This window comes from Actinia tenebrosa, unplaced genomic scaffold (assembly GCF_029948245.1).
Source record: "Actinia tenebrosa isolate PJP-AT-01 unplaced genomic scaffold, QUT_ActTen_1.0 PGA_scaffold12__29_contigs__length_12842862, whole genome shotgun sequence".
Classification (NCBI taxonomy): Eukaryota; Metazoa; Cnidaria; class Anthozoa; order Actiniaria; family Actiniidae; genus Actinia; species Actinia tenebrosa.
The window spans coordinates 12,006,100-12,024,527 of NW_028292572.1; the positions used below are offsets into that span (position 1 = coordinate 12,006,100).

Sequence of the window (18,428 nt, forward strand, 5' to 3'; positions counted from 1 at the left end):
TAAGTCAAATTTTTTAGCCACGGTTTTGAAAAGATTTTTGTTGGTTTAGGAAATTAAAAAAGGTAAAAAATATTTAAATCTCGCAGAACTTCATGAAAACGGATTTGCCTTCGATGAATAGCGTGACTGATTTCGAGGGTTTTGACAGATAACTCCTCCTAGAAGTTTTCAATCTTTTCTGACCATGTAAGTATACAAAACCTCCGAGTTTGACCACTCTTAATCATACCTCTCAAACCAAGGAATTAGCTTCGACATTCAGGCTCCTAGCTTAATTATTATTTAACTAAATAGCTGTCGTTGAATTTAGCCAGAGTCATATAAATATATAGTTTCTGTCATTAGGTAATTTATCGTGACAAGCCGGCAGACATTCTGGACAACCGATGCGATGACTTTATGTGATAAGGAAGTTAAATCTGGCATTCTGGACAACAGTTTATATTGTATTATATACACTGGGATTCTCCATTTTTCGTTGCCATCAGAGCAGTTGGAACCAAATACTGCCGCAAAGGAAGGTGAGTTATCTTTACAACATAACTGCACTCGTACATCGATAAAGATAGGCTCCTGTCAACAACATCTCCTTTTAAAAAACTAACAAAATTTTCTTTGTGTGAACGGCATTGAAGCAAAGACTGGTTTAACGATACTTAAAAATCCCACTATCAACTTCATCTTCATGGCATGGTCCGTCTCTTTCTTCACTATTCACCTAGTACAAGAAAGTCTTATTCACTATTGAAAAACATGCCTCTCCATTACTATAATCTTATTATTCCAAAAGGTTGCTTTTAATTTTGACACTGAGGCATGAACATTAGGAGCTTCATTTCTGATTTGATAATTCATTTGCTAAGTGCACTTTGGTCTGAATAGGATTTATTTGAAATAGTCAACATTATTTCATTTTCTCGTCTAGTATGTGATGGTTTTTGGTACTCAAATTTCTAGTGTTTTCCACTTCGTTAGGTGAATACTCTTAACCATACTCACACTCTTTCAGTTCAGTTACTATTAAGAAGATTTCATGTCACATGAGCTACGTTTAGGAAGAAGTATTCTATATTCTAGAAAGATATTGCATCATAAAATCTATTTATTTAAGAGTTATAGGAAACGAAATATTCATCAAATATTGTATTTGAGAAATATTGTATTTAATAACGATAAATTCTCGTTCCTTTACTTAAAACTAAGAATTCAAAGTTATTTTTCCTGTGTTTAAAATCCCGGGATATTTACGAAATCGTTTCCGCAACCGCATTTGATCTAAAATCCATCAATCATAGCCGTTATGGAGGCGAACAAATATTTGACTCTTCCCAGTATGGTTTTTTAATAAAAAGCTTCATACATGTGAGCATTTAAAAAGAGAGCTGTCGTATTTTATTTGCACTCTCTCAGTCAACATAATAGTCATTGCAAACCGTATTGAAAGTAGTGATTCTTATATAATTAATGGAAAGAGCCATTTGCCAGCTGTCTGTAGCGATTCTTATATAAGGACCACGAATTTTTTGAGGTGGCAACCAAATAACCGCTATTGGCGTGCTGCAATCGCACTGCAAATATCGCCCGTGTAAACGGGCCTTTACTGGAGCGATGAAAAAAAGAGCTTGCTTCTTTCATAGGTAAAATTCAACTAGTCTTTCTGGTCGTATTTCAATTATTCACTAAACCTTATATAGCCTGCTCGCGATATAGCGTTTTAGACTGACTTATTTTTGCCGTCAGTTTTCTGGCTTTTTGCTTTATTTCGTTTTCATTGCCTTTTTCTGGCTTTAACATTTGCTACCGTGAAAAAAAAAAAAACAACAACCAATTCTATGCCGTTAAAACAAAAATAAACATATAATTTAGTTTTATAATACTGCATACTGAATAGTGCATTCCAAGACCGAAGTGCATTGTGGGTCAAAGTGACATTGTCTTAAAAAGGAATAATTTTTTTCTTCTATTTTTAGTGTATTGCATCTGAAACAATATACTAACTACATCCAGAGAGTTAATTGCTGTATATTTACTTTTTTATTTCAAATTAACGAGTCCCACAATACACTTTGGTCTTGGAATGCACTATTCAGTATGCAGTATTCAGTATTCAACCTTTTTTGAAATAGCTGTATACAAATATCAATTATTTTTATTATTATTATTATTATTATTATTATCATTATTATTATTATTTATTATTATTTCTTAACTACTATTTTATTTTGCAATAGACCTGATGATCAGTTATTTTATTATTTAATATCAAGTTCTCCTCAAAAAGCAGGGTTTAGTTCTCCTAGAAAAGCAAGGTTTCATTTCTCGACTTTACCATCTCATTTGTTTGTTTGTTTGTTTTTCTAGTTGATTTACTTATTTTTTCTTTCGATCTTTTTCGCCCGTTTGTTCATTTATATTATTTTTGTAAGTAGCGAAGTGAGCGATCATCAGTGAATAGAGTGCCATTCTTCTTAGGAGTATTCAAAAAGTAAAATAAAAAGTAATATAAGATCCTAAAGAGGAAGCTGTATACTGGCTTTCTAGATAATAGCAATCCATTTGAAAACATCCTAGATTCACCACTGCAGTTTTTACAATGTAGAAGCTTTTATTGGCGGCGCCTTTTACAGCTCATTAACGTCATCCATTTTAACTGTTCATATATATACGCATGGATTTTCCAAGTTCAGAATTCAGCTAATATTTCCTCTTAAAGCCTCAGTCTACTTGAGTAGGATTCATCTCCTGCCGGGCAGACCAGATAGCGGTCAAGTTACTTTTTTATACTACTTTTCATAACGTATCACATCAAAGCCTTCGCCGGTGCCTCGACTTTAACACTTTGGTTAAGACGGTCTGCTTGCAGCTTAATCATTGGCCCTATTACACGTACAGCTAGTTAGGATAACATTTTAACGTAACATTTTAATATCGCGTGGTAAACAATTAGTTATTTGTCCCTTGAAGAAAAGATATTCCTTCAAGTACCTACTGAACATGTCGGTAAGCGAATAGATTGTCAAATATACAATTTTCTTTTACGGTTAAAAGAGCCTTAAAGAGGAAACCCGATACGACTTTAAAAGGTTTTATGGACTAAGCACCTCTTGTTGATTTTAACCAAATTGAACTGGTTATGAATATTAACTACTACTAACGAAACAAGAATGTGGATAAAAATATGATAACGAAAAATGCGGAATGCGAAGACATAATCTTTTAGTTTCCTGTGCAGTTCTGTTAGTTGTATGGTCCCTACGAGTCTCTTTCCTCAACTAGGGCTACGAGCTTTAATGTCTAAGAGTTTTTTTTAGTATAAAATCTATAGAACAAAGTTTATTTTCCTCTAGTTAAAAGCTGTTGATTAGGCCACTTCACTGAGTGCACTAAGTAAAGAAAGATTCAGTTCCATGATAAGGGCACGACACAGAAAACTCCTCCTCCTCGTAGCGATAGCCAAAGCGAATCAATTTTTTCAGGTGTGTGTTTAGTTAAGAGGGCGTTCAAAACTTTTCTATAATTATGAGCCTGAATTTCGAATAACATTCTACTCTTAGGTTACTATTAACGCCGGGTAGTGTTTGATGACGCGCCTAATTGGCGCTAAAACTAGTAATACATCAAAGATCACCAGATGTTCATGCGCATTTGAACTTGACAAGAACTGCTTTTAATTTGACTCATAAGGCTGCGTTCATAATGTATGGCAGGGGGAGGGGGGGAGGGGAAGAGAGGTGAAATTTAGGGGGAATCGGGAACATTTTTACCGGTAAAATGAGGAGGGTTTGAAAATTTTTTTCAGAGAATTGGGGGAAAGAAAATTTTTTATAAGAAGCCACGAGAGATTGCCCGAGGGGGGAGGGGGGGGGTGTCTTAAGAATTTTTTTGTCATTTAAAGATTTCACCTGCTCCCCTCTGCCATGAATTATGAACGCAGCCTAAATTGAGTAAAGATTTAAATGATCTTGGATCTAAAGACTTGTTAATGTTTATTCAAAACGCAAAGAGGCTTTCGGTCAAGTCAAGGGTACACATGTATGTACTACTTGGCGGTGGTGTGAGTGAACGAATCAAGTCATAATCAGCTAGATTTTGTTTCTCCGTAAGCCATAATCATGCCAGGTGGTGTAGCGGTAGTAGTAGTCGTAGTACACTAGCCTCCACGCTCTTGGATCTGTCTCGAGTTCAATTCCTGACTCAGTAACACATGTGAGTAGAGTTTGCTGTTATTTGATAAATTCCAATTCGATCTGTGAGTTAGCCCAAAGGTCGTTTCAGGGTTTAAGATCTGTAAGTGAGCCATGCCCTGACTTAAATCAGCCCAGAGGTCGTTTCAGGGTTTAAGATCTGTAAGTGAGTCATGCCCTGACTTAAATCAGCCCAGAGGTCGTTTCAGGGTTTGATCTGTGAGATAGTGTGTCCTGACTTAGATCAGCCCAGAGGTTGTTTCAGGGCTCGATCTGTGAGTTACTGTGTCCTGACTTAGATCAGCCCAGAGGTTGTTTCAGGGCTCGATCTGTGAGTTACTGTGTCCTGACTTAGATCAGCCCATAGGTTGTTTCAGGGTTCTATCTGTGAGTTAGCCATGCCCTGACTTAGATCAGCCCAGAGGTTGTTTCAAAATATCGATAAAATTGAATGTAAATACGCGTAACGAACGTTAACGTTAATACATTTGTCATTATCTCATCGCCCGCAGGCGACAAGGCTAGTGGCGGCATTAATGCCCCACGCGTGACAGGCAACGCCTTTTATTGCATACTACGATGCAGACGTCACACAGATGTTATATATATTAATACTACATTACCGCCTGTGGCAATGCATAATGTGCTTGTGATGTGCAGTAGTATAGCATGAGTCAAAACAGCACCAAAAAAGGGAGAAAAAGATTTATTAAAAGATAAGCTTATCCTTTTTTGTTTCAGTCCCCCGATGTTAAAATTACTTTTCATAAGATCGCTATCGTATTTTTTAAAGCCTTTTTTTTATAGTAGTGACATTTATTCTTACCACACACTAACAAACTATATTTCATCAGTAAATGTTGACTTTATTTTAAGCGGTGAGATTCATATTAACGGGTTAATCTAGTTTATCTGGAGTTTAAATTAAAAAACACATTTACAAAACAATTATGAGTGGAATAGAACACAGCCACGACAAAAGATAAACTAAGTCTTTTTAAAAACAATCACCGTCAAGTTTAGATCTTATGACCTTCAAGAGTAAATATCTCATACGTTCTTATTGATCCGGCATTCCTTGTTCGGTTTCTCGGTATGTTCGTTATTTTCCTTTGGTGGCCATACGACTAGGTAAGAAACTAATGAGTAGCATAAGTTAACCTTCCCTTCAAGGCTATGAAAAAACTAATATTAAGAGGAAATGTTCTTCAATAATGAGCAATAATGGCAAAAAGCGCTAAAAACTAGACTCTCGTATGAGTTTTGATCCCAATTTTCGTTTTGTGTTAACACGCAAAACCTTTTTTACAGTTGGAAACTGATGTACTACGATAAAATACCTGTTTGACTGAAGCGGTATTTTCAATCGTACAAAGACGTTTTGTTGCATTTGTGTTGGAATTTTGCTTTGTCAGGTTTTTTTTTATAGAAAATATATGGGAAATAAGCAAATGAAGGGCTCATTTTCGATTCAAATTTTTGCTTTGGGTTAACACTTTAATTCCACTTTCGTCGGTCATCTACACTTCCAAACAAGTTAAACTATCTGAATAACAAGATTTTAGCCTTGTACAACAACCTTTTTTCAAGAAAATAGTTTTTGGCGCTCACTGCTTGAATACGAAAACAATTCTCTCTTAAAATTTAAAATACTATTTATGCTTTATACGCTATCTTTTCACGTTATAATCGAAATGCACTAATTAACGAAATCACTTTATGGCTTATGGCCAAGGAGGACGGAATATATATATATAGAATATATATATATATATATATATATATATATATATATATTGGCAACAGAAATAATTTAAAACTAGCTTTCATTCTAATATTACAATTTCTTTTTAAGAAAAGAAATTCAAAATAGTTTTGTGTCATCATTTCTAATTGGGAAATGATAAATAACGAATATATTCAGTGTAAAAAGCTGACTTATTTTACCAGCAAAGGTTGTGAGAGGTCGTGAGAGTCACTTTTGATCGAAAGAACTACCAAATATAAGCACAATTTTTCTGGTTATCGTGTTTTTCCTACGATTATACCTCGATCACAGTTTCGCTCGTAAACTTTAGTCTAAAAAATTTGCACTCTAGTACATAGTTTGGCTGTGCGTTAGTGGTTTTTATAAATATAGATTTATATCGCTTTGTGTATACACTAGGAGTTTGATGGCATTAATTCAGTAAAAAACAGTTTTGAAATAATTGGCTATTTGATATACACAAGTGTGGTGAGCAGAAAAATGCTTGATATCAGTTTCGGTTAATTTATGAAAACTATATAACAAATATATGTTTTTAGCACCTTTGCTCCGAAGTGACATCAAATGAAAAACCTTCTCTCACTAGTTAACTCATCGAATATATTTAATAATATTTCAAAATGAAAGTGTTTCATTATTTCAGTGTTGCTTTTTTTGTACTGAGAAATTAAGTTGCTGTTTTTGTGGTTGTCGTCGAGTCCTTGTCGTTGTTATTGTTATTCTTCTTCTTCCTCTTCTTAGTTCTTTATCTTCTTTATCGTCGTTTCTCTTTTACATTTCATCGATGTCTTATCTTTTTATGAGAGAAGAGCAGATGTTTCCAAGAAAATTTCAAGTCCTCTTTCTCTCTTTTTTACATATTCTATATTTAATCTTAAGTGTTTAAAAATTCTGTACTGAGCTGACTTATATCCATATATTTATTATTCATCCCTAAGGCGAGTGATAGATATTTTTTGCTTCCTAGTAGTCTTGGTGTTTGTCTGGGTTTGACGCTCTTCACTAATGAAGGACACACGTATCGCTCTTTTCTAATTTATTTTATTTTACTTTATTTTCATTCTAATATTCTTATTTATTTTTTGTCGTCACTTCATCAAGTAATGCAGTTTCTGCCCTGCTAACAAGCGTGAAAAGGTTCGGCAGATGAAATCCAAAAAGACAAAAGAAAGAAAACGAACAAAAAACAGTAATCTATCAAAAGTAATGTCAAGGTTTGATATAGTGAGCTGTGTTTTCACCTGTTCCAGGGTTTACAAAGAGCTATACTTTCCATTAAAAGGTTCAATAGGAAACTTTAAAATAGCTACACAACTAATTAAACTCTAGACCATTTTGTAGCCAAAGATGTTCAAACATACTAATGTCTGGAATTGAAAATACCAACTGCGCATGCGTAGTCTCAGCCAATCAAAATCGAAAACCGGTTGGATGTTTAATTTACGATATATACACTAGTGCGCTTTTATTTTTCTTAATCTATCTTTCTTTCTGTTTCCTAGAAACTTCAATATTATCCATCAGAGGTAAGGGTTTCGTTAGCTTAATAATTGCTTTTATATTTTTTCCTAAGACTTCAGAACCACATTGATCCTGCTTCAATTTGAAAATCGTAAAGTCCTTCAACGTCGTTCGGTGGAGAAGGCAAGTCTATCAGTCTATTAATTCATAACCTTGGCTCTTCATTCATTGACATTTTGAAAAAACCAACTCAATAAGCTCTGGAATCATTGGTTATTATACCTGAAGTATCCGGCGAATTGCCTCGTAAAACTCAAGTCCAATTTTGATGTTAGAGTTCTAGTGATTTCAAGAGATAATTTTCAACTTCTCAAGCAACTACTTTGGACGTAATGATTTCTTCAGTAAGACTTTGCTTTTGCCGCATCCATGTCAGTTTATATCAGTATCATCTCGAGTGTTTTTTCTGAAGACAAAGAAACAATATAGGACTGACTGGACTTAAGAAATGACAGCAAATTCGTTTTTTGACCATCGCGTAGATTCCGTTTGAAGCTTCAAGAAGTAAAATTCATTATGTTAGAACTAGATTTTAAAATGCGCACGTACTTCTAGACTGTACGTACTGTGAAATCTTGTGTGATTGTCATTCATGTAAATATCGATAACCTTCATGGCCACACACCGCAGGAGACCGTTCAGCAGAGCACAAGACAAATATTAAAGTAATAAAGTTAGAAGTTTATGAATTTCGAAACTGGGATAAAGATAATTCAGTTGATATAGGTTTTTTATGAAACGAAACTCCGGAAATTTGGAAAAAAATGACAATACTAAATGATTATCAGCGTCCTAAACCTGCTTTAATTATGCTGGTTGCTTGGGGTATTTTGCTTTTGACGATCGATCCAGCCGCCGTTATATTAAGCTTAGTAGAGTTAGTACCGTTTGTCTTCACTTATTAACAGCTGCTGGTTTCAAAACGGAATGAATGATCTTAATTTGAAATAGAACAGTGCTAAAACGAACTTGTTTACCCATTTCATTCGATTGACAATCATTTTCGACCCAAACAGCTTGTAGCTAATGTGGCCGTTACTGCATGGTCATCATTCAGACACCGATATTTTGGTAATTTCTCCACATCGAGAGTCGGCAATTTTTCGAGATTTCTTTTACTGGTTATTGAAGAGCGCAGTGCAAAAAGTAACTCATTTATATGTAATAGTAATGATAAAAGGGTAAATTTTACACCGTGAAAAGATGAAAAAATGAAAAAACTTACGACGTTTAGGACGCTAATCCTTCGTCGGAGTAAAAGAAAGACTAGCAAAGGACTAGCGTCCGAAACGTCAGTAAGTCTTTTCATTTTTTCATCTTTTCACGAGGTAAAATTTACCTTTTTATCATTACTGTTTCATTAGAAACACCGACGCAGCTCACACTAGTTTTCAGCTAGTTATCTCTTCATTTATTTGTAGTTCTTCAGATTTCAAGTTTATATAATACACTCAAACAATCTTCTATTGAGTGAAGATAAGCTTGGACATATTGTAAGCGTCGGCTGTGAACTACCCAACATCGGGATTGAGTTTTCATCCCACACGTTCATTCCACATACAGCTTCCGCTGTGAATCATCAACACAAGAATACCCATCACATCTTGTTGTACGATTCAGGTCCTAACACGAGAATTCGTGCACTATTTGAACGTTATGAAAGTCTTGCTGATTTGTTTGGTTCATATCCTACGGGGATAGGACATCGATTGGGATAAATTGGAAGACATTAAACGCCGCTCGCTCGCCTTTAACGTCATAATTTTGATTTTCTTACTGCGAAGCGGGAAACACACGCAGTGGAGCTAGTGAGCCCAAAGCGGTAAAACATCTTAGTTTATTGAGGATAAAATCACTTATTCACTTAATAATGAAAATGGATGAACAACTAGATAAGGACAAAGAAAAATAAGTCAAAAATTGAAAACAGCGTTGGTACGTGTATAATAAGCACTAAAATAAAGCAGGTCTCGTATAAATGGCATACAAACGAAACGCAAATTTCAATTTCAAAACTAGCGTCGTGTTGTATAGTGCGCGCGCGCATTTCTTGGTTCGATTGGTTTACACCGGAAGCCAATTCAAAATCTTTCCTACTGTGATTGGCTAATGTGAATATCCATGATTTCTGATTGGTTTAGAGCGAAAGCCAGTTGAGAGCCACCATGCTTTACGTTTTTCCACTCACATGACATAAGAATATTGTTCTAGGAAGAGGAGATTATTGCGAATTGTGTTGTGTCTTACTCATAGAAGACTATTTATTTTGGGCTTAACGTTATTTAAATAATTAATAATTCACTTGAGCAAAACCGGAGGCGTTGTCCATCACAGTTTTACGATAAATAATACATCAGTTTTAATCAATTCTGAACGGACGTAATCTCAAAATCACTCAAACGAAAATTGCCTGTCAGTTGCGCAGAATATCGACCAGAAACCTTTGAATCAGTTAGCGACTTTGTCACTATTCACTGAACAAGAGCGGAATTAGGTATTGCACACCATTTCTCTAAACAAACATGAAAGATATTGGACTAGTACTAAGGGTGTATTTTTAGTATCAACGATGACGTCACCGGCCTCGATTGACGTCATCACAGACAAACCGAGTTTTAATGACAACTGATGTTCACCTACCATCTCTTTCTAGAATAGTTCGAAAATGAATGTCAATATGGAGAAGAGAATTTGACAAACATCACATTTACTGTTGAACAATACCTACGTATTCATATAAAGAGGAAGACTTAGCATTATTTTATATCCCATTTATCGATTTGGCTAAATGGCACATGAAGCTGAGCTGGGATAGGAACGATCGACTAGTTTGGACGGTAAGAAACGTTGAACAAAACCCCGCATCAGGTTTATAGTCCGGCTGTTAACGTCAAAAATTGTTCACTTTAATGATAAAAGCATGAAACTTGGCATGATTGCTAACCTCCCTGGGACAAACATTTTTTGATATGGGGCCAAGCGAAATTCGCTTGGGGACAGCAGGAATGGGCATGCCCGGAATTTCCGACATGGAAACGAGGCTACAACATAAAAACACCCTAAAATACGACAGTTTTGAGAAACTTCCACCACTAAACATCGAATTTGTGTCAAGTGAGCAATTTCACTTGCTTTGAGTTGAATAATCACGATCACGTGATCGTTTTAAAAAAATCGACTTTAGCTTGGGATCCCTGTGTCGAAAAATCAAAAAGTTCCTATTTTTGTGGCTTTTTTAGACCAATTGAGATCATCTTTGTTTTGATTAAACGGAAATACTAAAAACTTTAAGTCATATATAAAACAATTTATACTGCATGAATAATTAAAATGTTTCAGGATTAAATATCATTAATTCTTTGCTCATGAAATTTCTGTCCACTTGGTTACTCATCTCTCTGTGTACAGCTTCCTCCGCAACCACATAAGCCTGTACAAACCAAATTAGCATTTTTACACTTACACCGTCCTTTGCAAGCAGTCTTGCATCCGCATCGAATAAGCTCGTAGCAACTTTCCTTTGCTTGAGGAAGAGTCGTCCAATATGGAGCCCATGAACTGCCATCTTTCTGCCATCCCCATTCTGAAGGACTGGGTAAAACTGGTTGCTTCAGAAGTGTCTGGCCCCAAATATGAATTCCTTGAAATATAGCTCTATTGATATGCTGTAACAGTGCAGCTTGTGTGGGAGGGATATTGTCGAGGTTCCTTGCCTTCTTTGAAAATAACTCTTGCCTTGCTTGATTAACTGTCTTGATGTTACTGGTGCAGTCGTACAAAAGAACGACAAAACGTTCAACTTTGGCAATAGATCCTTCATCTTCAGGAGATTCTTTGAGAGTTTGCAGAGCTGGTGTCAGGTCTGTAAACACGTTCCACACGTCCCATGCTGTCTTCTTTCCGCGGCCACCAAAAAAAGAGACAGTATCACACCCGGTAATGGCGTGAAACATAGGCAATACTGATGCTTTTCCTGGGCCTAATATAGATGCGATGGAATGCACAGGAATGTTGCAAAGATGCTTTCCTGAACCAAAGGTGATCCATAATCCATCTACCTGAAGAGAATTTACAACTGATATTGCGAGCACAACTACATCTGTGTCGTTACTTCTAATCTTTATCTTTCGATGGCCACAACAATTAGCATCAAGTGTATGAATCATCAAACGGGCGTCCGCTTCTTCGTGGGTACAAGGTTGAAGAAGACTCATATCCATTCTGTTAACTGAAGATAAGACCCTGTCAGCATGTGTTGAATAGATCTCTTTGCCATCTGGAATGTCAAGAGAAACAACCTGATAACGAAATGAATGGAATGGATGTTAGTGTTAAACGTAGGTTGACATTCGAAATTAAGTTGTGTTGTGACCAAAAAATTAATTATTTCAAATAAAATTCAATGTTTGCAACCATGCACACTGCTATCGCATTTGTATTCATTATCACTGTACCTTGTTAGCAAGGAGTTTGAAAAACTCGTCTTTATTTTCATTGACTCTAAGAAACCCTTTCCAGTCCCGAGGAATTCTTGTCGATGGAAGCACCTGTTTTACAGGGGGGAAATGTTCTCAAATTAATCGAATGTTCTATCTTAAATATATGCGATGTACACTGATTATGGTTTTGCAGCACATACCTTTCTACGTTGACCATAACCTCTCTTCTCTCGAGTAGATCTTTTCAGAGAGTCATCTCGGTACACATCCCATACTATGCCAAGTCGCTTCACTGACTCTAGCTGTCTGAGAATATAGGGTGCAAATACCGCATTGAAGTAATCGTCAAATGTGCTTGCGGTTTTGGGTGGCAGCATTTGGACAATAACTGCACCATCAAGAATAATTGCATCTACACTTGGGTGTCCTGCAACCTCAGGCGTCGGTTTCGGCAAACACTTTATCAATTCTGCTTTTTGTCCTGTTCTTAGCTGCCCTACTTGCGAGAGAGATGGCGGCCAAGGCTGATTTTCGAACTTGAAGAACTCTTCAAGATTTCCATCTCGGCTTTGACAAGAGATGTATAACCTGGAAAAAAGTGCGCAGTCTTCTTTTAGCACTTGTAATTTAGCGCCTTCTTTTGATGTGGTTTTCTTGCCAATGGGTGAGAAAATATGGAAGTTGTTTCTTGGTATAGGGTCAGTAATAGGCTTCTTTCTCTCGACGAGCCGCTCTTGGAAGAACAAATTGAATTGCTCTTTTCCAACCTTTTTAACACTCTTGACTGCGTCAACAACAGCTGAATCCATGATATCCCTTGTGTGTAATGCAATGAGGTCTTTCCCTTCTTCAAGAAAGGAATTTCCCATTTCTTCAAGGGACGCAATGAGACTTTTGACATCTTTTGCGAAGGCACTCTGCACACCGGGTTGCTGTTCATGGTGTTGGATATCATGAGCTTGATTTGCCAAATCTTCAAACTCCTCGATCATTCTTGCTACTTCAGGACCTGACACCATCCATCTTCTCAATGCTGCAGGGTTTTCTGTCAGACCCACGGCACCTCCTTCTCCTTTGACTTTGGCATTCTCTTGCTCGTGAGCATGGTCTAGTGCTATGGACGAAAACAGCCTTTTGCTCTTATGTACCACAAAAGAACCATTGCAAAAGTTAGCGTAGACATCTGGGTGTTTGGCTTGTAGGGTGCACATGTCACGATAATGCACAGATAGCCATCTGGCATAGTCATGCGGGTGATCAAGAGCAAACATCCATGGTATTATCTCCTTCATAGACTTGATGAACATTGAAAAGTTACCTTCTCTTATTGACCTGACCAATTTCAAAGAGAGGAGTTCTAGATCTAGAAATGTGGACCAGTATAAAAACTGCGGGCATTCTAGCATGCTCTCTTTCCATTCTAAAAACGGCTTGGGTTCTTCAACATCTTTGGCGTGGTCGATGTATGCATTATGCATGAGCACATAAAGGCTTACTGCTGTTACTTGGTGCGCTCTCCGGGTCCGCGTTAAATGGCTAGCCTTTAGGAAGGACTCCGCCACTCCCTGGGTTGCTACATTTGCATTGCATAGAGCTTCAGTCCAGCCACTTCCACCGAGCCATTTTCCAATCATCTTGAATACTCCCATTTCGATGTGTAGTGCACCAAACATGATGACAAAATTGTCCTCGCTATATGTACCACCAAGGGTCCACTGGATTTGCTTGGCCAAAGCAAACAGAGGCTGGTCAAGAGTAAGCACTGGAATCTGGTTAGGGTTGAGAAATTGTGTAGCACCTTTGATGACTCTCATAGAATGGACAATCATCGCAAAGGAATGTGCATTTTCCATAAACATTGGTAATAGTGAGATGATTGCTGGCTCGTGATTTGAAAGTGAAGACTTTGAGGCACGGTATGCTGCCCAGGATATGAAATCCTCTTCCCCCAACTCGCCCTTCGATAGGATTTCCTTCGCGTTGGCAAGCCAATCTTCTTCTTCAATGTTTCTTTCGCCAAGATTTGCGTCGACAGATTGAGATAGTTGAGATAGCTGATGAACTTCCGGTACATCATATTCAGTGGTGTTTAGGCACACAGGCAAAACATCTTTGTAGAGTTTCGGTAACTCAGCAAGCTTTTTAGAATCATTTCTCTTTTTTGGATCAAAGGTAGGGGTAGGTCTTTCATTGCCAAGATTATCTGAAGAACGATGCTGAGTCAATGAAATGGCAGTGCCATGAGAGGAATCGCGGGATGTCGTTGCACTAGGATTGTGGTCAATATTATCTGTCGCAGCCGTTGTGAACAGACCTTCTCTTAGTTTGGGTGGGCAAACAATGCCTTCATTTTCATACAATTCTAGCACACTGTTAGAAATGTCAGCAGATATAGATAGCAGCCTGTCGTACGAAATGCAAATTCCTAGATTATAAAACGTGTCTATAAGACTCTTATCCCTTGTCATTCCGTGAATTTTCAGAGCTGTATAGATAGACAGTGGACACTCTCTCCATCGAACATGATGAGTAGTTTCTCGATTACAGGGACATGATTTGGTATTAAATACGACGAGCTGAGACACTGTCAAGCAGGCCTGACTGTCGGCCATATCTACATTTGCTGTAGAGCCTTTCATAATCATACCGACTAGGGTTTTTAGAGATGCAGGAGTAGCTTCATTCTGGCACCCTGATGAAAATGAGCCATTGAAAGAGTTTTCTGTTTAAAGAACTTCTCTTCGTACTATTTGTGCTGCTTTGGCCAAGTACCATGCATCTGAACTTCCCTTTTTTGCCTCCTTCAAAGCTCCTCCAATGTGTTGCCTCAGTACCAGTAGTACTTCTCTTCCCTCGTAGTGAGCTGTCAAGTCAGAAAATGTTTCCGAGATCCTGTCCTTAAGTCGAGTTGAGTTAATTTTATTATCACACTTTACTCCAAGCTCATGCAGCTTTAACGAGAAGTATTTCACCAAATTAGATAATTTTAATACAGGCAAGTCTTCTGATTCAAGGCTTTCGTCGATATAGGCGAAAAGTTCTGCATATGCAAGCTCTTCTAATTCTATTGGTGGCCTTTCTGCGTCATTCTGCAGTTGTACTTTTGCTGTCTGCCGGGCTCGATTATATAATCTCACCAAGCACTTAGTGTGGTATTTGGCCTCAGCTGCCATTAAATCTCCACACGTATTTAACTTTGCTTTTAACTTGTTGTCATTCACCGCATCTATACAACTCTCAACCTTTTTGTTCACATCAAATGTTGAAAATGAATGTAGATTTATGGGATTGTCTTCCTTGTCACAGAAAAAACAGTAGTAGTAGAGGGCTTTGGAAGACAATGTGGCACTGGATCTTCTTGTTGTGAGTGGACTGCAAACGCTCCCGTCACTTTCAATCTGGGTATCGTCTTCATTAGCATCAGGCTGACCAGAAAGTTTTCTTTTCTTTGCTCGCTCAAGTTTCGTATTATTAAAAATGTCTCGGCACGTCTTATGCCATGATGCATTTCTCTGTCTAAGAGTTTCTTCTATCCCTAGTCCTTCGTCAAGTAAACTTAGATTCAACCATTTAGGAACACCACTAATGCTTTTAAACTCTAGAATGTTACTCGCAAATGAGGTATAGCCAACACTCCCATCTTTGCGCTTTGTATTTGCCGGACATTGCAATCCTTCTTTTGTTTTCCGCTGGCAAATAACACACTTGCTCCAATCCATGGGGATTTCAACTAAAATGATTAATTTGACACCATTATTTAACTTTTACTTAATACAAGTTGAGAGTTATGGTGACATGCAGATAATCTTGATTATTTTGATTGTAATTCATTCGACTAAGTTCAGGCTTTTATCTCGAATAGATTTCAGTCGAGTTCTAATGATTCAATCAAATAATTAAGCGCGATCTCATACTTTATTTAGAAATGACGAACGAGTTGAAGAGGTTATGAATTCCTAAGGTAAATATAGAAAAAAGAAAAAGAAAAAATTGATTGGATATAACCAAGACAAACAAAATAATATTCTTACCTGCAGTAGCTGTAAGTATCCCTGGAGGCTGCCATCTTGAAAACCGAGTTGAGACTGGGCAACAATTTGCATATTATACGTAATATGAAGATACAAAGGCCTTTTTCAAATTGATACTTTATCAAACCGATTTATATGATTAGCAGAAAATATTATAGTTATATATCTTACTCAAGAAGCCACAAAAATAGGAACTTTTTGATTTTTCGACACAGGGATCCCAAGCTAAAGTCGATTTTTTTTTAAACGATCACGTGATCGTGATTATTCAACTCAAAGCAAGTGAAATTGCTCACTTGATACAAATTCGATGTTTAGTGGTGGAAGTATCTCAAAACTGTCGTATTTTAGGGTGTTTTTATGTTGTAGCCTCGTTTCCATGTCGGAAATTCCGGGCATGCCCATTCCTGCTGTCCCCAAGTGAATTTCGCTTGGCCCCATATCAAAAAATGTTTGTCCCAGGGAGGTTAGCAATCATGCCAAGTTTCATGCTTTTATCATCAAAGTGAACAATTCGACCTTTTTTTTTGACGTTAGCAGCTGGACTATTAGTACTACAGAAACTAGTTCTTGTATAGGTATATAAAAAATGTAAGCGCGTTTTCATCTCAATCACTTCCGCTATTTTATTTATTTTACCTGTGAGGAAGGTTTTATTTTCTTTCAATTTAACCCTTTTTTAATTATTTTAGCGAAAATAGGCTCCAACCAGCAAAGCTTCGATTAATCAAGACCAGCCGTTCGTAAATGCGTTTCGGAATAGGCTATAAGTGAAGTCAGCTGTACGGTCTTATATTCCATTTCCTTGAATTTAATTCATTCTTCGTCTTTCTCTGATTCTTTCTGAATTCAGCTTTTCACCGCCTCTCTTAGCAATCAAATCTTTTAATCTGAGTTAATTCTTGGTACTGAAAGAAACCACTACTGATATTTTTTTATTTATGTTGAATATGAATTTCATTTGTTTGGTATTTAATATAACTCTTCGCTCGGCTAAAAGCTTTCATAAATAAGCTTTGGACGTTTTATTTATGTGTTGCGCTGTAAAGATACATATTCTCACAATAGATTTTCTTCTGTATCTTAACAGGTAAAGAAAAGAGAGTGAAATACAGTTGAAGAAAACAGGAAAAAAAACCTTAATTTAAGTACACCAATACCCCGAAGCCATTGTTAAATCAAGTTTGCATTAAAAGAGTTTAAACTTTAAAAGCATCGTACTTTCCGTTGAACATAGACAGATCTCCTAGCGGACACACCTCGATAATGAATATCACCGTCAAACATCCAACTCAGATATTGATGGAAAGACAGTTTATCTCACGGTCAGTCGTGGAGGTAGCCTTGGAGTCATCAATACTCATTCTTATCAACATCGTAGCCCTGGTTGGTAATATACTAGTAGTCTTGGCGTTCGTCAAGAATCCCGCTCTGCGCAACGTCACCAATACCCTTATCATCGCACTTTCATTATCAGACATTGTGATGGCGATCTTTCCTATGCCGTTATCAGTGGGCGCACTAACACATGGAGAGTGGGTATACGGTGATATTATGTGTGCGATACAGGGAGTAATGGTCTTCTTCCTAGCATTCGTGTCACTACAGATCATGGCTTTAACAGCGGTAAACCGTTATTACAAGATCATAAAGCCCTTAAGATGTGAAAAGATCTTCAAGCGCTGGTCAACCATATGTATGATCGTCTGCGCATGTGTAATATCTATCGCATTAGTGGCCTCAATGCATTTTACAAGTCCCACATGGGAGTTTGGTTTTCATCGTGGCAAAATAATATGTGTCCAGCTCGGAGATTCTGATCTTTATCAGCTTATCTACACCATGCTTGCCAGCGTTTTCTTCGTCGTCCTTCCAGCTATCTTAATAATAGTTTGTTACTACAAAGTCTTTCGTAAGCTTCGCCAACACACAAAACAGATTCGCATGAGAATCAAGAGTTCAACAGGACAACCCGATGCTGCTCTTCGGCAAGAGTCGGCACTTAGTCGTTCAAAAATCGCCATCACTCGTACACTCTTCGGTACTGTACTCGGATTTTTCATCTGTTGGATTCCATGTTTCTTGATTGATATGCTAGACGTAATGCAAGAGAATTGGTTTGACCGTCGTGTATATCTTGTTTACATGTATCTAGCGTACACATCTAGTGCAATCAACCCTTTGATTTATGGCATTCTAAACCCTTCATTCAGGAGAGAATTCTTCAATATGGTCACCTGTGAAAACGTTCCGCAGTAAAAACAATGACTTTTTAGATGGTTTGCAATCATTTGCGTGAAAAGTTCCGCCACAAGAAAGCGGCCGCCATCTTTGAATTTTACTCAACCAACATGGCGGCCGTGACGTCACATAAAAACCAAGGAAACTGCAATACTGTAACTAACCAAACGTTCTGCGTCGGGAATGACCACCCTTTCTAGCACCAGGAAAAAAAAAAAAAAAAGCAAATAACGGTGATAAATGA

At 37.3% G+C, this 18,428-nt stretch overlaps 2 protein-coding genes across 4 annotated transcripts; one reads left to right on the forward strand and one right to left on the reverse strand.

Moving 5' to 3' along the window:
* Positions 1-126: 126 nt before the first annotated feature.
* Positions 127-18,415, forward strand: LOC116295743 (melatonin receptor type 1A-like). 3 transcript variants are annotated; one of them, XM_089028491.1, is made up of 3 exons: positions 127-186; positions 346-521; positions 17,034-18,415. In XM_089028491.1, the coding sequence occupies exon 3, from the start codon at positions 17,210-17,212 to the stop codon at positions 18,200-18,202; it is 993 nt and encodes a 330-aa protein (XP_088884617.1). In that variant the 5' UTR covers positions 127-186; positions 346-521; positions 17,034-17,209; the 3' UTR covers positions 18,203-18,415. The 3 variants fall into 3 exon arrangements, with proteins under 3 accessions (XP_088884617.1, XP_088884618.1, XP_031559512.2); XM_089028492.1 differs by lacking the exons at positions 127-186; positions 346-521 and adding an exon at positions 7,425-7,478; XM_031703652.2 differs by lacking the exons at positions 127-186; positions 346-521 and adding an exon at positions 10,137-10,310.
* LOC148912265 (uncharacterized) lies at positions 10,653-14,557 on the reverse strand. Its single transcript, XM_089027878.1, has 3 exons — positions 12,113-14,557; positions 11,928-12,020; positions 10,653-11,771 (listed from the first exon to the last, which is right to left on the reverse strand). Exons 1-3 carry the CDS (start codon positions 14,555-14,557, stop codon positions 10,860-10,862), a joined length of 3,450 nt encoding a protein of 1,149 aa, XP_088884004.1. The 3' UTR covers positions 10,653-10,859.
* Positions 18,416-18,428: the final 13 nt, after the last annotated feature.